Source organism: Coturnix japonica, chromosome 8 (assembly GCF_054131305.1).
Source record: "Coturnix japonica strain WE chromosome 8, WE-NBRP24, whole genome shotgun sequence".
Lineage (NCBI taxonomy): Eukaryota > Metazoa > Chordata > Aves > Galliformes > Phasianidae > Coturnix > Coturnix japonica.
The window spans coordinates 26,371,177-26,386,378 of NC_140670.1; the positions used below are offsets into that span (position 1 = coordinate 26,371,177).

The 15,202-nt window shown below is 38.5% G+C and overlaps 1 protein-coding gene across 7 annotated transcripts in view; it reads right to left on the reverse strand.

The window, feature by feature from the left end:
* Nucleotides 1-973: 973 nt before the first annotated feature.
* The window catches only part of CCDC186 (coiled-coil domain containing 186), a 33,888-nt gene continuing 19,659 nt past the window's right edge, over nt 974-15,202 (reverse strand). For 6 of the 7 annotated variants that reach the window (XM_085554763.1, XM_015867348.2, XM_015867349.3 and 3 more), the window contains 11 exons: nt 14,345-14,464; nt 13,699-13,803; nt 13,265-13,363; nt 12,486-12,572; nt 12,058-12,200; nt 9,822-10,077; nt 9,106-9,295; nt 7,929-8,009; nt 6,749-6,959; nt 5,545-5,764; nt 974-4,844 (listed from right to left, as the gene is read on the reverse strand). In XM_085554763.1, the coding sequence (XP_085410889.1) occupies nt 4,761-4,844; nt 5,545-5,764; nt 6,749-6,959; nt 7,929-8,009; nt 9,106-9,295; nt 9,822-10,077; nt 12,058-12,200; nt 12,486-12,572; nt 13,265-13,363; nt 13,699-13,803; nt 14,345-14,464 (1,596 nt within the window). In that variant the 3' untranslated portion in view covers nt 974-4,760. Of the gene's footprint in view, nt 4,845-5,544; nt 5,765-6,748; nt 6,960-7,928; nt 8,010-9,105; nt 9,296-9,821; nt 10,078-12,057; nt 12,201-12,485; nt 12,573-13,264; nt 13,364-13,698; nt 13,804-14,344; nt 14,465-15,202 lie in introns of those variants that run through there. The other variant, XR_014948759.1, reaches the window with a different exon arrangement.

Below are 15,202 nucleotides of genomic sequence, written 5' to 3' on the forward strand. Positions count from 1 at the left end.
GTGAGAAGATCATTTGCCAAATGGCTACTTACAAATACTACCAAGCCCAAAACTTGCATAGGAGGAGGTTTTGCTTCAGGCTGATGTTTCCAAATAGCACTGCTAAGTATTTGGGAGCACAAATCAATCCTGACTTTTGGTCCCATCTGTCAGCTAGAGCTGTTCCCAATGAAAAAAGCTGGAAAATGAGAGAAAACCACAAAATAATTCCAGCAAAGGGCAATACAAGTAGCAGCAACCAGAAATTATAAGGGAACCCTCAGTTTGCTCCTGTGGTAATTTGGCATTAAATTTCAACTGAAAATACCACTTCTTTCACTTAATGTTCCATATGAGGTATTAGAATAAACTCTGCTTGGTCTTCTATTTTCTCAGTCTCCATGCAACCAGTTTGTAAAGACAGGACAGGGTATACAAAACTGATTCCTGAACTTGTATTTTAATATAAGCATGGCTACAATGAACAGCCAACAGTTTCAAAGCTTTTTTTTTTTTTTTAAACAGTAATATGATGAATATGATGACTGATCTGCAGATGATGTTCCATCTGTGTAACTGAATGAATAAAACAGCAACAAACGTGATACCTCAGATGTAGAGCTGTTACAAAGGGAACTGTCCCTCGATGGTAAGACTGTGGCACTGTCAAATTTGCATTACACAAGAAAAAAAGAGGACTCCAGTAAGACCAGTTACTGGAATTGATAACTCACAGCAGTATAGCTACAGCACGTCCATCACCTGCCTTCAGCATGGAGAAGTCCCAGTTCAGCTTCCCAGAGACGGAATACGATGTGTGAGAGGTGTGCAGCTCTACTTCTCCTGGCTTCACTGTTAGACTGGCTGAGATACACAGCAATGAGGCGCTGCCATCACTTGTTCAGGCAGTGCAATAGAGAAGACTATCGGGTACCTGTATAACATGGAGCTGGGCAGCAACTCATAAGCAATAGCACAAACCACAGACCCCAAATCAACTTTCACGCGTTTGTATGTTTATTATTTCAAAGTACAATATATACAGAATGTATAGTGATATTTTCAAAAACTTTATACAGAAACAAGTATCTACAAAATTTAATCAATAGACACTCTGTATACTCAGACAACGTACGTATATATATAGGAAGATTTAACATAGTTTCAGTTAAAACATGAAAATGGGAAAGAAACGCCATCCATCTTAGAAAAGCTTTAAAAGCCACCCAACTCCCTCCTCTACAGCTCAGCTGTCTGCCCCCTGAAAGGTTCCAGGTGGCTGCGGAGACACGGTAAATCTAGGATTTCTAGTGCCACCTACCGTTAGCATTTCCCATCACAGTTGTTTATACTCAGCCAGAAGGATCCAAGTCCTTTGGACTTTCTATATAACGTGCCATGCTTTGAATTGCTCCCTGGATTACTGCAGGTTCCCTGCAGCACACGGGCTCATCTTTACACTCAATTCAGTGGAAGCCAGAAGTCAGCTATTGTTTAATTTTTAGCTGAGATCTAAGATCTTGTAATGAAAACTATTTCAAAAGTGTTGATTTCAGTTTTAGTAGCTGGAGATAACACAGGTGCTGCCAGCAAGTGAAGATGATGAGAGCTAACTTCAGGACGAAATGAAGACTGAAATGATTTCTACAGCACAAAATGGTGTTTTCCAGTACATAGGATAAAGCTTTAGACAACAGCGTGGGATTTTACAGAGCGTAGAAAAGCATCAGCAGCCTTCCTGTAGGGCCTTTAAGAACATCTGGATGTGTGATGTTTCAATTAAAGGAGCACCCTGAGTATTTAGGAAACAGCTGTTTCAGCTGGTAGGATACAAAGAGCTACCAGCTTGGAACCTTCAGATGAAGCCTATGGCTATCACACATCTAATGGGCACTGAATTTCAGTGACAGATATGTAAGCTAACTGCTCCAGGCTGTCTTCAAAATGAGCTTACTGGTTCATCAGCACAATTAATTTAATATGAGGACAGTTTTCTATCTCTGGCTCATGATATAAATAATATCCACAAAAGTGCACGTGAAATGTATTGAAACAAGCCTTGCACCTGTTGCTGTTCACCTGTGTGAACCACTCCACAGAAACAGATCTTTTCAGAAGTGTTCTTGTGATGTGCATTGAGCAATATTAACAAAATAAAAGGCAGCCCGCCTGGCAACATCTATGTGGATAATATACTACTGGCTCTCAGGAACGAGCAACATCATTAAGCAAAGTTGCTGGCCAACTCCATCATGTATTCATCATATTCTGGGCTTACTGTATATAGAATCATTTGCCAATGTGTGAACTACAATGAAATTTCCATCTCTAACAGGTATGTTTAAAATAAAGCTTCTGGAAGAGGACTTTGGTCCATGTGAATAGTGCACGCAACACAGTAAGTGGACTGAGGCTGCTTTGTGTCTCCTCAACCAAGGGAAAAGAGTCTGGAAAGTTACTAGTGCTACAGAAAGCGAGCAGCAGTTAGGAGGACAACCAGCCAGGTTTCTCAAATAACTTAAAAGGAGAAACAACCATGCCAAAAAGAAATAAAAATCTCCACAAAGTCATTGCACTTGTTCCATCTGCACCACGCCTCTCCTTCATTCACATTTTACATCTGAAGAACATACATTAAATGATTACAGTATTAACACGGTATCTAAAATACTGGAGTCATTCAGCTGAATACCTGAAAATATCCAGAGATCTGGTACGTTAGAGCACAAAAATGCAAACATACAAGAGCTAAGCTATGTCTTGACATGCAGATTGTTCTTTCAAGATCCTTTCCTTCAGCAGAAGGTCTAGTTCAGCTGAGACCAACTGCCTGTTTGCTCAGGATTAGATGTCAGCTTCCCAGAAGTTGGTGACAAGTCTGTTCCAGCAGAGACAGGAATTTTCCGCTCCCCATCACTTAAGCAACAGTAAAGCAGAGGTAGTCCCATGACTGTGCTGGTAAAAATTCCCTAACATTTTGTACAACCATTGCAATCAGGAGTTTAAAAAAATATATATGTATACATTAAAAACCCACCCAGATTAAAGGGTCCACAGTTTCTCCAAAGCTCATGATAATCTAAATCATTGGTTTCCACTCCCTCATTTCTACACATAATCCAGTGACAGTGAAGGGACCAGCTATCCAAAGACCCTGAAGTTCTCTGGACCACAAAGTGGGTCTTGAACCTGCAAGCACTTTCAGAAATGACCACCTTTCAAGTAAACAGGAAGTCTCACTGTCCTGTACCATCTACCCACACTAAACAAATCAGGCTCAATTTGGTTCATTACAACACTCAAGTGACTCAGTGGCACATGACAAGCTTTCATAAACTCCCCTTCCTGTATGCTGCAGGATTCAAGCCCTTGTTATGTATATGATATAAACTGTACATGGAGTAAGACAGATCCCCCCCCCCCCCCCCAAAGTGCCCTAATTTGAGCATGTGGATGCTGTGGCATACAAATGCACACAACCTTTTTTTCCATAATACAAAGTTCAAGTAATTAAGAAAAAACAAAATATGTATTTATAGTGTGAACTGGTCAATACATTTTGGTCAAAAGGCAACAAATGCACCAATAATGCATCTACTGCTGGAATAGACACTTCAGATACTGTAAATTACTTATCCTGGAATAAAAAAGGGAACATGATGTTGTGAAACCAGAACCTTGCCACCTTGATCCTCTTCTAGTGTCACCATCTCAGACACAGGATTTAAACCATTCTCAGTTCATGACACAGTGACCACCTAATTCTTCACAACAGTAAAATTAGGAGTCACATAATTTCTACGCCATTTTTCTAGTCCAGTCAGCAGACTGAAATCCCACAAGGTGTACGTTCCACTTCTTACCATCACTTTCACTGGCTGATCTATCCACATCTAATGAGAAAACTCGGTAAGCTTCTATTTGAAAAAAAGCTTTTTTTCTTCATCTGAGAACAGATGCAATCACAATGTAACAGTGGGCAGCTGAAGTCTTTTAAATGCTGTTAAATACACAAAACGCTGGAGATCTTTTAACAATTATCTGAGATTAGACTTCCTTAGATCTATATGTCTAAAGATTGGGGGTTACAGGATTCGTTGAATTGATATTTATGTTATACATACTCAACAACTGTATCAGAAAGTCTCTTAAACCCTTAATTTTACTGTTGTTTCACTTCTTTTCAATGAAGAAATTGATTAGCTGAATGTTAATCCAACACAGAAACTAAATAATATCATCATTCAAAAAAAAGTTTTGTGACAAAGCATTTTTCCATGCACTTGTCAAAAATGTTTAATCAACCTAAACATCAGAATTAGTATGAAAGAAAAGAAATAATGTCTGAAAGCCCTTAAAGCTCAGTAACATTGGATATGTTCAATAGCATTTAAAACATAATTGGTTTATTCTTTCAAGCTCCATCATTAAGAGACTGATTAATTACACAGCGCAGAAATGAAAGTCTCACTGCAACTCACTCTCAAAACATAGGATGCACTGCAAAGCATCTGTATGTCATTTCAAATAGAAGTTTTAGATCAATGTAGTGTGTAGTATAATTCAGCAACGCTTCAAGCTGGTATTGAGTAGACAGAACTACACAGATGCCAAACCCCGCAGATCTTTGAAAGGACAGCCCGCATTGACTGAAGGCTGTGGACACAAAATACTGCTTGTGCTGGCAGGAAATCAGATTTCAGGAAAAACGTTAAAAAATAGTGGTCTGTAGCACCTGCCTTTGCTGTATCCTCATGCCAGTTATTCCACAGAAGTTTTAGTTATGTCTGCTTGATTTTCTGTTCCAGTTCATGCTTGTGTTTTATAAGCCGCTCTATTTCTGTTCCTAAGGTTTGAAGGTTTTCCTTTGGGGAAAAAAAAAAAGGTTGGTTAAGTCAGAGAGAAAACAAGTAAAATCAGCACAATATACACCAGGAAGTTAAAATAATTATGTCAGCAGATTGATACTTGCAAGTACCCAGAACAAATGCAAATGATTAGAAAAGCAGAGAAAACCAAGCTCATTTCAATAGAAGATGTAAACGTCTGAGCAAGTCTTAGCAACTTGTGGTTACTAAGATTCTACAGGCTGCCTCTAGAAAGTACAGTGCTCAAGAATGATAATTACTGAAAGATATCTCCAGCTTCTACAGAACACTGCAGTTTACCTGGCAGGCTGTGCAACTCTTCCCAGCCTCCCACCTCTTCACAGCAGAAGTGCTACCCCAGCAGCTCAGTATGGTACTCAGTGACTGGCACGTGGCCTGGCAGGTGGAGCTCATGCCACAAGCTCCACACAGCTGGGGAGAACATGCAAAACCCATCCTCCACAGAATGCACACGCAGCCAACTGCTGAGAACCAGCCCACCAATGCAGTGTATGACAGAGGGTGCAGGGAGTTAGCAGTTCAAGTTACAGCACTCTTTGATTAACCCAATGCTATGAGCATCACTATTCACACCAGTTTGACTTCTGAAAAGCCTTCTCCTTCAATACATGCATCTCTTCAAAGAGATTATTTCAGAGCCACAAGAATTCACAAAACAAAAGAGACAGATACTCACTTTTAATGTAATATTTTTCAGTAACGTATCTTCTAACACAGCTTGCAGCTTTCTGTTTATCTCTAAGGAAAGTTCTAAGGTGAGACCACTATCTGCAGGATGAGATGTATACAGAGACGCCATAATACCTCCCCGCCTACTCAAATGTACTTTGTTGAAGTCAGAGGCCTCTGAGGACAATGCTCCAGCTTCCTCCCGCAAAATGTAACTCTGAATAATTCTGGGCAAAAAGTAAAAAAGACATCATAGCATTAGAAGGTAGAAAAAAGACACTGAACTAGCTTCAGAATCCTGACATGCAATCATTTTCAAGCAGTACTGTATTACTGAAAAGGCAGTGAAGTCAACACCTATGACAGCAGAAAATCTATCACCTGTGGTATACAGGTGACACAAGGCAACAAAGGAAAGTCATGTCTCTACAGTGACAAGTTAAACCTACTTAGAAGTTCATTGAGAAAACAATATTGCTACTGCAACCAAAGAAAGAAAAAGACTAAAAGATGCCCCTATCTACTTTTCTTTGCTGAAAGATAGAATGAACTGTAAGAAAATGTCACTTATCCCAAAACATCAAGTACTGTGCAATCTGAAGTTGTCACATGAAACACAACAAAAGTCTTCAGTTTTAAGATGATTTCATTATCCCACAGAAACCACCTCCTTCAGCACACAGGAAAAATATATTACATTAGTGTAGCAACACATGCTGATATTCAAATCAAGTAAGCCACGAGAGCTAGAGGGAGGACAGTAGGACTATGACCTGTACACCTAGATACTGAACTGCTCAGAGATCTCATGCATGGAAGAGTTGGTTTAAACAACTTTTCTAGCAACAACTTTATTCTCTGCCTGACTCAAGTCTCTGGAGAAGGATTTGCAGCGCTGCTGTCAGTTCTCAGTTGCTACTGAGAGCTGTGTGACACTAATCCATACGAGCACAAAGTACAAGACAAGCGGGGAGAAATCTTTTGTTCTTTTCATTTTTCAGCCAGCACCCACAGTTGGACTCATTTGTTGCTGAACAGTCATTGAAGCATCACTGCTCATTCAAGTCATAACTCCCCAAATCATTTCGACAAGAGTTATCAATACCAAAACTACACTAAGAACTTCTAAAGAAAAAAAAAAGTGTCTCACATATACAAGAGTTTATGCATACTAAATACTGAAAACTTTATGAAGCAAACTCAGAACATACTTTGTTTTTTTCCTGATTTCCTCCACTAGGTGTTTAATGTGATCCTCCATAAACTCCATCTTCTCATTTTTTCGAGCGTGTGCTTTCTGTAGCCTTAGAATTCTTTCGACCAAGACAGACTTGTCCACCTCTGGGAAGCTATCCACAGCCACGGAAGATCCAGTATTCTCTGGAGACCGATCCTCATTGCCACTGCGCGCATTAAGGGACCCTGCCAACACATTCCAATTTTAAAAGCTCTCATCTAGGTAAAACAGAATTTCACCAGTGCAATTAATTCATTATATTTCAATAGCCCATTTTCTTCAGAATGTTGGTTTCCCTTATATGTGAGGTTTTTATATAGGCAGTATTTATAACATTTAAGTGCCAGCAGCATAGACCCCTAGCATAGGCACAATCCTATCAGTGTAACTGATTTTATTTTGTTAATACTTTTGCAGAAGTACCTTCATATTCATTAATACTACTTTATACAAGACTGAACTGATGTTAAACAGATCTGTTCTAGAGTCCACTAAAATTACAACCACAAGAACTGTGTACAGACTCACCAGTGACCTACATTACAGTCTGCAGCACTGATCCCCTAGAGACTGAAATATTTTTTGCTTTCTGTTTACCTCTCTAAGTATTTCTCTCTTATACAGAAGGAAGACACAATAATTTGGCAGACCTAACTCAACACCCCAATCTATAGAGGAAGAAAACAGATGCTGTTTTCAGCATTAAAGGTAATTGTTTTACTGCTAACTGGATAGAAAGTAATGAATTTTACACAAATACGCTGATGCTTCTAAACACGCTAACTGATTTTATCATTTACACAGGGCAGTTAAACACTGCTGAAAGCTGCTGCTAACTTTTGTTTTGTCCCTGGCTGCACTTAAGAGGGCCCTCTACAAATTGGAGAGCCCTGAGCTTCCTCCAAACATAAAAGCAACAAAGTCAGGTGTTTAAGAAGATCCAAAACATACAAACATTAAGCTCCAGCCTTGAAATAAGAACCTGTAACATGCATTTTGGTGTCTGAAGGCTATTCTGTCAGCTTTAATGGGAGATTGCCCACACACCGCATATGCAAAAACCACAGAAAGAACAAAAGCTCATGGCAGCATAACATGGCAATCTTATTAAGATGAAAAGATTGCCGTGCCAGCCCTATTATTTGTCATATTACCTGATGAACTGGAACGGCTCCCCATGCTGCTGACTTCTTTGTCATAATTACCATTTTCAATCTGATCCAATTTCCTCCGTGCTAAAAGTATAATAAAATTATGGTTACCAACAGGAGATTAAAAATCAAGAATCATAGTGTGATACACAACAAACACTCTAATCCTCTATAACCTGCAATAATTTAACATGGCTTGACTACTTAAGGTAGCAACTAAAAGCTATGTGGGGGTAGGGGAGAACAGCCACCTGAAAACAACTACCCTCCTTCTCTCCCTTCCCCTAGACATGAAGTACCTGGATGCAACATCCGCTAAGATCCCTAATACACCACAGCAGTTTCTAGACGAAGGGGAACGTCACAGAGAATTAATTCAGAACAAGATGACTTAGGTTTGATTTTACCTCTTTCATAACCACTGAATGACAGAATGGCAGCTCTGTTTTAGGATCTCATGACTATCACTACTGGGAGCTGGAAGTAGTACTTGTGCCAGAAGCACCACTCATTCAATAGGGATGAAAAGGGAAAGTGCACAGCTGTTCATATTTATACAAAAAAAGAGACAAACAACTTCTCTTGCAAAACGCCAGTAGGAGTTTTTCCCTTTCAAATGCATTTCAAACAGATCCGAATGTATTCAAACCTATCTGCATTCAGAGCTTACGAACTACTGAGTAATTATTTCTATTTATTGTCAAAATCGGTCTTTCTACATCCATCTTTATAAACTGAAGTGCTCTGTTTAATACACTACAAATTACCTCTCAGCAGGAACTCCTGATACAACCAGGAGAAGAAAACTTCCAGCAACTTTTGAATATGCTCATACAATGACGAGGATCTTTATGCACCCCACAGTGACATTCAGGTAGTGACACACAGGGTAATGAGGAGCAAACTCTCTTGAGATAAAACTTTCATTTTATGAATAAGCCCATTTCTAAAGTTATTAGTCTTAACCACTAAGACCAACAATTGGCATAAGGGCTGTTTACTGCAACTGCAGTTTCTCCCAAATCTAACTTGCTTGCTCTCATTCTTTTTAGGGACAGGAATATCTTAAAGGAGTGCACTCAAACAATACAAATACACAGACATGACTCTAGTCTCTACAAGACCCTGCAAAGGGGCTTACAGACCAGGCTGCCTCATTGTATCTGAAAATAATTTCAACCTAGCTGAAGCTGTTTAGTTAGATCTTTCAGGTTTGCAGCTTGCTTGCGCTTCTGTGTAGTCAGTTCATCTTTCAGCTCATCCACGTGGGTCTTCAGTGCTGTCAGTTCTTTCTGCTCTGAAGCTAGCTGAGCCTGTAGCGTCTCAACCTCTAGCTTTCGTTGATCCTCCTCCTTCTGCAACTTGGTGGCCTGAAATTATAATTTTAAGTGGTAAGCAAACAGGCAAATAAAAAGCACTTCTTACCTGATAATCTCTTGCATTTAAAATTCACTAAACAGTAACTCTGCAAATGAATACACAACACAGTGCAATGCTGCAGTAAGAGACTCATAAACTCTAAAACATCTATACAATGCAGCACAGAACTACGTAGAGCTGTGCAGTGCAGCCACATTAACTTATTTTTGACAACACATTAAAAATGATGTTTATCTTACATTTTTCAAAGATAATCTAAGAAAGTTTACAGTAATAAATAATTTCACACACACATTACAAGCCTTTGATTGCTTCAAGGACAGCTGTACAAACAACTCTGCCTTCCTAGACCAAATGAGCAACACGGTAACAACTCATTTCAGGCCAGTGTAATTTGGGATTTCTTTCCCCACCAGGTTGGCGAACTCAAGAGCTTGAGTTTGGGAAAGGGAAGGTGGAATTCATGTCCTGCAGACATATTAGTAGTGCAAGAAACAAGCTGCATGCAACACTCACCAGATCATCTTTAGCCTGTTGAACACATTCCAGCTGATTCTGCAGCTCTCTTTCGCTGTAAGAAAGCTTATCCAATTGGCTCTGTAAGGAATTGTTTTCAGACTGAAGCTGTGCATTCTTACTGGTTAATTTTTCAGTGAATATCAATAGCTCAGATTCTCTTTTCCGACTACCTTCAATGTCTTTCTGGAGATCAGCAATAAGAGAATTGAGACCATCTACTTCTTCCTTTAGAGCACCGATATCTTGTTCATCTCTGTCAAAACAATTGCATTTTATTAGGGAAAACCTGAGTTTGAAGTCATCAGATATGAAACCTTACTGAAATAGAAGCATTTGAGACTGAATAAGGGAAAAGAACAATTAATGATCCTAGCATATCACTGGGTGCTTTTGAATACCAAAAGAGTTTGCAGATTCCATACCACAACACAATGCAATCCTGAAGCAACACAGAAAACTGTACCCTGTGTTAGAGCTGAAGCCATTGGCATCCTCAAGGAAGGCAACCTCTGTTCACTGCGCACGGCTGTACAGGATGTCTAAACAAAATGCTCAGAAGCAGTACTGCAGGTAAGAGAAAGGCCTGCAAATCTAATATTCTCATGTTTCCCTTTTCAAAATATGTTATTTCATTATGATGAGAGACATATCTATACCTAACAGTCAGGGTTGAAGCAGAAAGTTAAATGTTTAAGTATCTCAGGATGGTCTAAGGGACCCTTAAAATTCTCCAATAAAGGAAACCCTGAAACACTGGAGGTGAACAGCATCCAGCTTAAGTGGTTCATAGCATACAACCCGAAACAATCTTCCCTACAAAACTCCATATATTTTAATACTTCCTCCAATGCACAAAAAATAGCTGAACATCCACTTTATGATATCTTCTCACACAAGTCTCCTTTCAGTTTTCTCTAAAGAAATTTGCACTTACAATCCTTTTCTCATCAGAAAAAAGAGAGACGAGATTTTACAAGAATTAAGACAAAGCTCCTGCCAAGAAGATGACAGGTAGTTAAGTTTATTTATTCTAAGCAATGTCAGGAAAAAACAGAGTTCCAGATTCCAGGATTTCTGTTTCAGAAATAACAGGCATTTACTGACTGAAGTTTTCAATCTCTTGTTGAGATTCCACAACTTTATTAAACATTCTAGACAGTAATGAAAACATGTTTAGATCATTTTAAGAGAGAAATAAAAAACTATATAAAAATGGCCTAGCAGTAATGAGCACTGCAGACATAAGATATTTAAAAACAAACTTTTGATCCAAACATAATAGAAAAATAGCCATTTACAAGGACATCACAATTACTGAGAAAAGACAACTGGAAAAAACCACATTTGCAGTTTTCTCACTGGTCACCAAGCTCATCTTAATTCTTCCTGCAAGACTCCAAGAGAAAAAAAAACAAACAAAAACTGTTACTGATTGAAGTGTAAGGTTCGGTTGTCTCTAATGGAATGCATTTTACCTCAGAAAGGCTGATGAGAGTGCTTATACAGCTGACCAGCACAGAGCAAATGGAAAATGCTTCATTCTCTAATACCCGAGGACAACACATATCGCTGAGGGACTTTTCAATGACAAATAAGAACTCCTAAGAAGTACTGGAGGGACATGTGAGTGGTTCTGTTTATCCAACAGCTATTTTATTTACTGAGAATCAATGAAGCAGAAAGAATTTCCGCATTCTAGTTAATACGTGTCATACAGAAACTCACACACACAGAAACTCCTCAGCTGTCCATGAACTTTTCCAAGATTTTGTTCCTTACACTTTTAAGCGAGCAAACTTCCACACAACACAGCTAATACTAATCCACCATAAACACAAATGTTCCTCACTGTCTGCACAAAGTATCTGCCAGAAATGGAGCTGCTAAATACTTTAATTCACCCATCATATTTTTGAAGCAATGGATCTTTCCAGTTTAGCTCTTACTTTCCCCAGTCTTCCAAAAAAGCAAGCACTAAGCAGGCTATGTGACAGAACTTCCTATAGAGTATACTGAAACAAACACTTCCATTAGATGAGCCTAAACCCACCTGTCTCCTAAGAGATGACAGACATTATCTCCATTACTAGCAATACTGATGTACATTAAACAAAACATTTAAGATAACGATATTCTACATTATTGCTGTTTTAAAATGCATCATCATTTCAATAAGTAACTTTCCATTTCCAAAAAAATCAGTCACATCATTCCTAGAAGTGCATATCTGTACCTCTGATGTTGATCCTGCAGACGATCTACAGTTTTGACTCTGTCCAGTAAACTCTGAATTTCAGTTTTCTGTCTATTAATGATTTCTTTATACTTGGATAATTCATCTTCTGTTCTTAAACGCTCATCCTCTAAACACTTCACCTAAACAGAAACAAACAAAATTTATTTTCCTGAGCTTTGAAGCTGAACAATTTTAATCAAATCTCTGAATTTTTGTACAAAACACTCGCATTACTTCTTCATGATTCCAGTAGCCACCAACACAGGCCACACACACAGTCACAGTAACGTACTTCCAGTTTCATGCCAGTCAGTATCTAATCAAATGATTTATTCAAAGAACTAAAAATACAATTAATAGATTGAACAAAGTCTTGTTTCAAAAGCCAACACTGCCTTTTGCTCCCCTGTGATCCCACACACTACCTTTGTTCTCAGTGTCCGAAGCTCATCCATGCCTTCTTTAAATGTTCTCTTCAAGTCTTCCAGTTCTTTTATTTTTGCATGAGGCACCTTTTAAAAATAGAGCAAGAAGTTCCCTAAGAAATCTCAGCTGACAATGACATCTTCTGGGATGTCAAAGAAAATCTGTCTCAATGCAGGTCAACACAATAGCTCGGAGAGTTTACGAAAGAACAGGTACCCTAAAGGTTTTCTTATTCTTAGGGAGAACCGAGAACAAAAATTAGATTTCACATTTTAGTTTTAGCTGTACAAAATCAACACCACAACAAACCCTGGGAAATGTTAACAGCAAAGAGACACTCGTGTATTTGTCACGTTCAGTTAAATGTGTGATCAAGTACTAAATCACTAGAGAATTTAGCTTCTGGGACAGAAGCTACTCCCCGTCTCATAGCTTAGCGAAATACTGGTCAGAGAAAAACAATCCTGCCTTAGAATTTGTGCTCTTAATTATAGCAACATTCGTGTATATAAACAAAATAGCACTTACTTTGTCCTCATTGTACCGTACTTTTTCTATAGCTTTGTCTTTAGAAAGACATCTGGGGCAATAACTAAAAACATCCTCCAAAAATCAGAGCTGGAGATAGACACCTGAGATAGAATACTAGGCCAAAACTAGAATGCCTGGCAAGAAGCTTGGAAGAAAATATCCTCAAATTAGAAACTTGCAGCATTCTTAACTACCAAGTTAATAACTGTCCTACCTCCACATTCGTCTACACAAATCACATAATTACCTCCAAGTGGTCAGATTTCTCCTGCATTTGTTTCTCTAGTTCTCCTTTAGTTACTTTGAATTTCACATCCAATTCATTTGATTTAATTTCTTCTGATTCCTAAAAAGACAGAAGATATAAGGACAGTTTTATGGTTTTACATTCCCCTTTCCTGCTTTATGAGCAGAGACAGCATTTCACATCACTAAATGTACTTCCACAGCTAGGTATCTAACAATTCTGAACATGTGAAGGAAGGCCTTCACACAGACTGGGTACCAAACATGACAAACTTTTTCCCTTTGTTTTACTTGGAACATTGATAAATACACCAGTGATTGGTCACCTCAGCTCACACAGAATGGTTCTTCCCTGCTACAGCTTAAGGCAGAGATGGAAGAAGAAAACAAACAGATCCTAAACATTAATTTCACCTCCTAAGGAAAGGTACCTACTTGATAGGTTTTTATCATTTCTTGACAATTTTTCCTTATTTGGTCTGCTTCTTCTTTTGCTTGAGTCAACTTTGTTGTTGCATCTTTGAGACGCTCTTTGGATTCCTATGGAAACAGGAATGAAAAATGGTTAAGCTTATTATCCACCTTAATTTAGAAAAAGCATTTTTTATTATAAAAGCTATCTACTTCAGTTTGAAATGAACCAAAACAGGAGGTCCAGCTCCCCTCGGCTCATCAACACACATATACCCCCCCTTGCTTTTATTCAGTTATTATTTCATCTAATTTTGTCTGTTCCAGCACTGAAAGCACACAAAAATGGCCTGCACACATCTTTCCATGTGACGTATCAAATCACATGACTAATAAAGCAAAAAGAGTTAAACCTATTATACAAAATCCAAATTAAAAAATGATCCTTTGAAAAAAAGGATCAGATTGAGCTCATTGTCTCCAGCATGAACACCGCACACCCTTCCAATATTTCAGCTTCAATACCAATAAATTTAAGAGCACTTAATCTCTTGCAGGTGTTCAAAAAACAAATGTTCTAAAGCAGATTTGAGTACTACTTAAAGAGTAAACCATATAGTAACTAGGCTGCTCTGACTGCAGTTTCCTGTCATGACAGGACGTCACCAACCTTGTGAGAATCCATTTCTGTTTTTAACTTGTTCTGAGCCCATTTTACTTTGATAACGTGAGAATTGATTTCTTCTTTCAATTTTTCAATCTCTTTGTTGAGTCGAGTGGCTTCAGATTCCTAAAAAAAAAAAATAAAATCATCAATTTTATGGATTTCAATCATCCAGTGCTTCTACAACAAGACTCTGGCTGAAGTGTAAAACGCACAGTTAATGTCTCGACTTTGTAAAGCCATACACAGAATAAAATATGTTCATGATATCTTAGTGCACAAAAAAAATCCCAACACATCAGTGTTCTAGTCCAAGCAGGAAGGTACGAATTAATGTCACAGTTCGGTTTAAAGATTAAACCATTAACATCTATGTCAGCATCAAGTAAGACCTTAATAGCACACTGCTGGCCTACACTACTACAGTAGTTACCCACAGGTCTGCCATTAAGCCAAACTTTCAAACTGTTTCTGAACTGATAAAGTCACCTTCCAAAAAAGGTTTACAGAAGCACCATGTGAGGGCAGTACAATTCCTGTAAGGCTCCAGTGTAATTATGAGGTATTATCAGCATTCTTACTGCTTTAAAACCTGAAGCCACGCTCTCATCCTTTTTCCCCATGACTTTTCCCCTTATTGGCTTCTAAGAAAGGAATGGCAATATTCTGGACTGAGAATTCCTACTGCTGTATAACCAGCTTTTAGTTGTATGAAATAATATAGGGCCCAGGCAGAAAATCTTCAATAAAGACTGCAACAATTTAAAGTCATTACAGCCTTTAAAAAGATCCAAACAAGAAGATGACAGTAAGAAATCAGTTATTTCCTCCCTTTCCTACAGCAGAAAGTGGTTTTCACAGTAA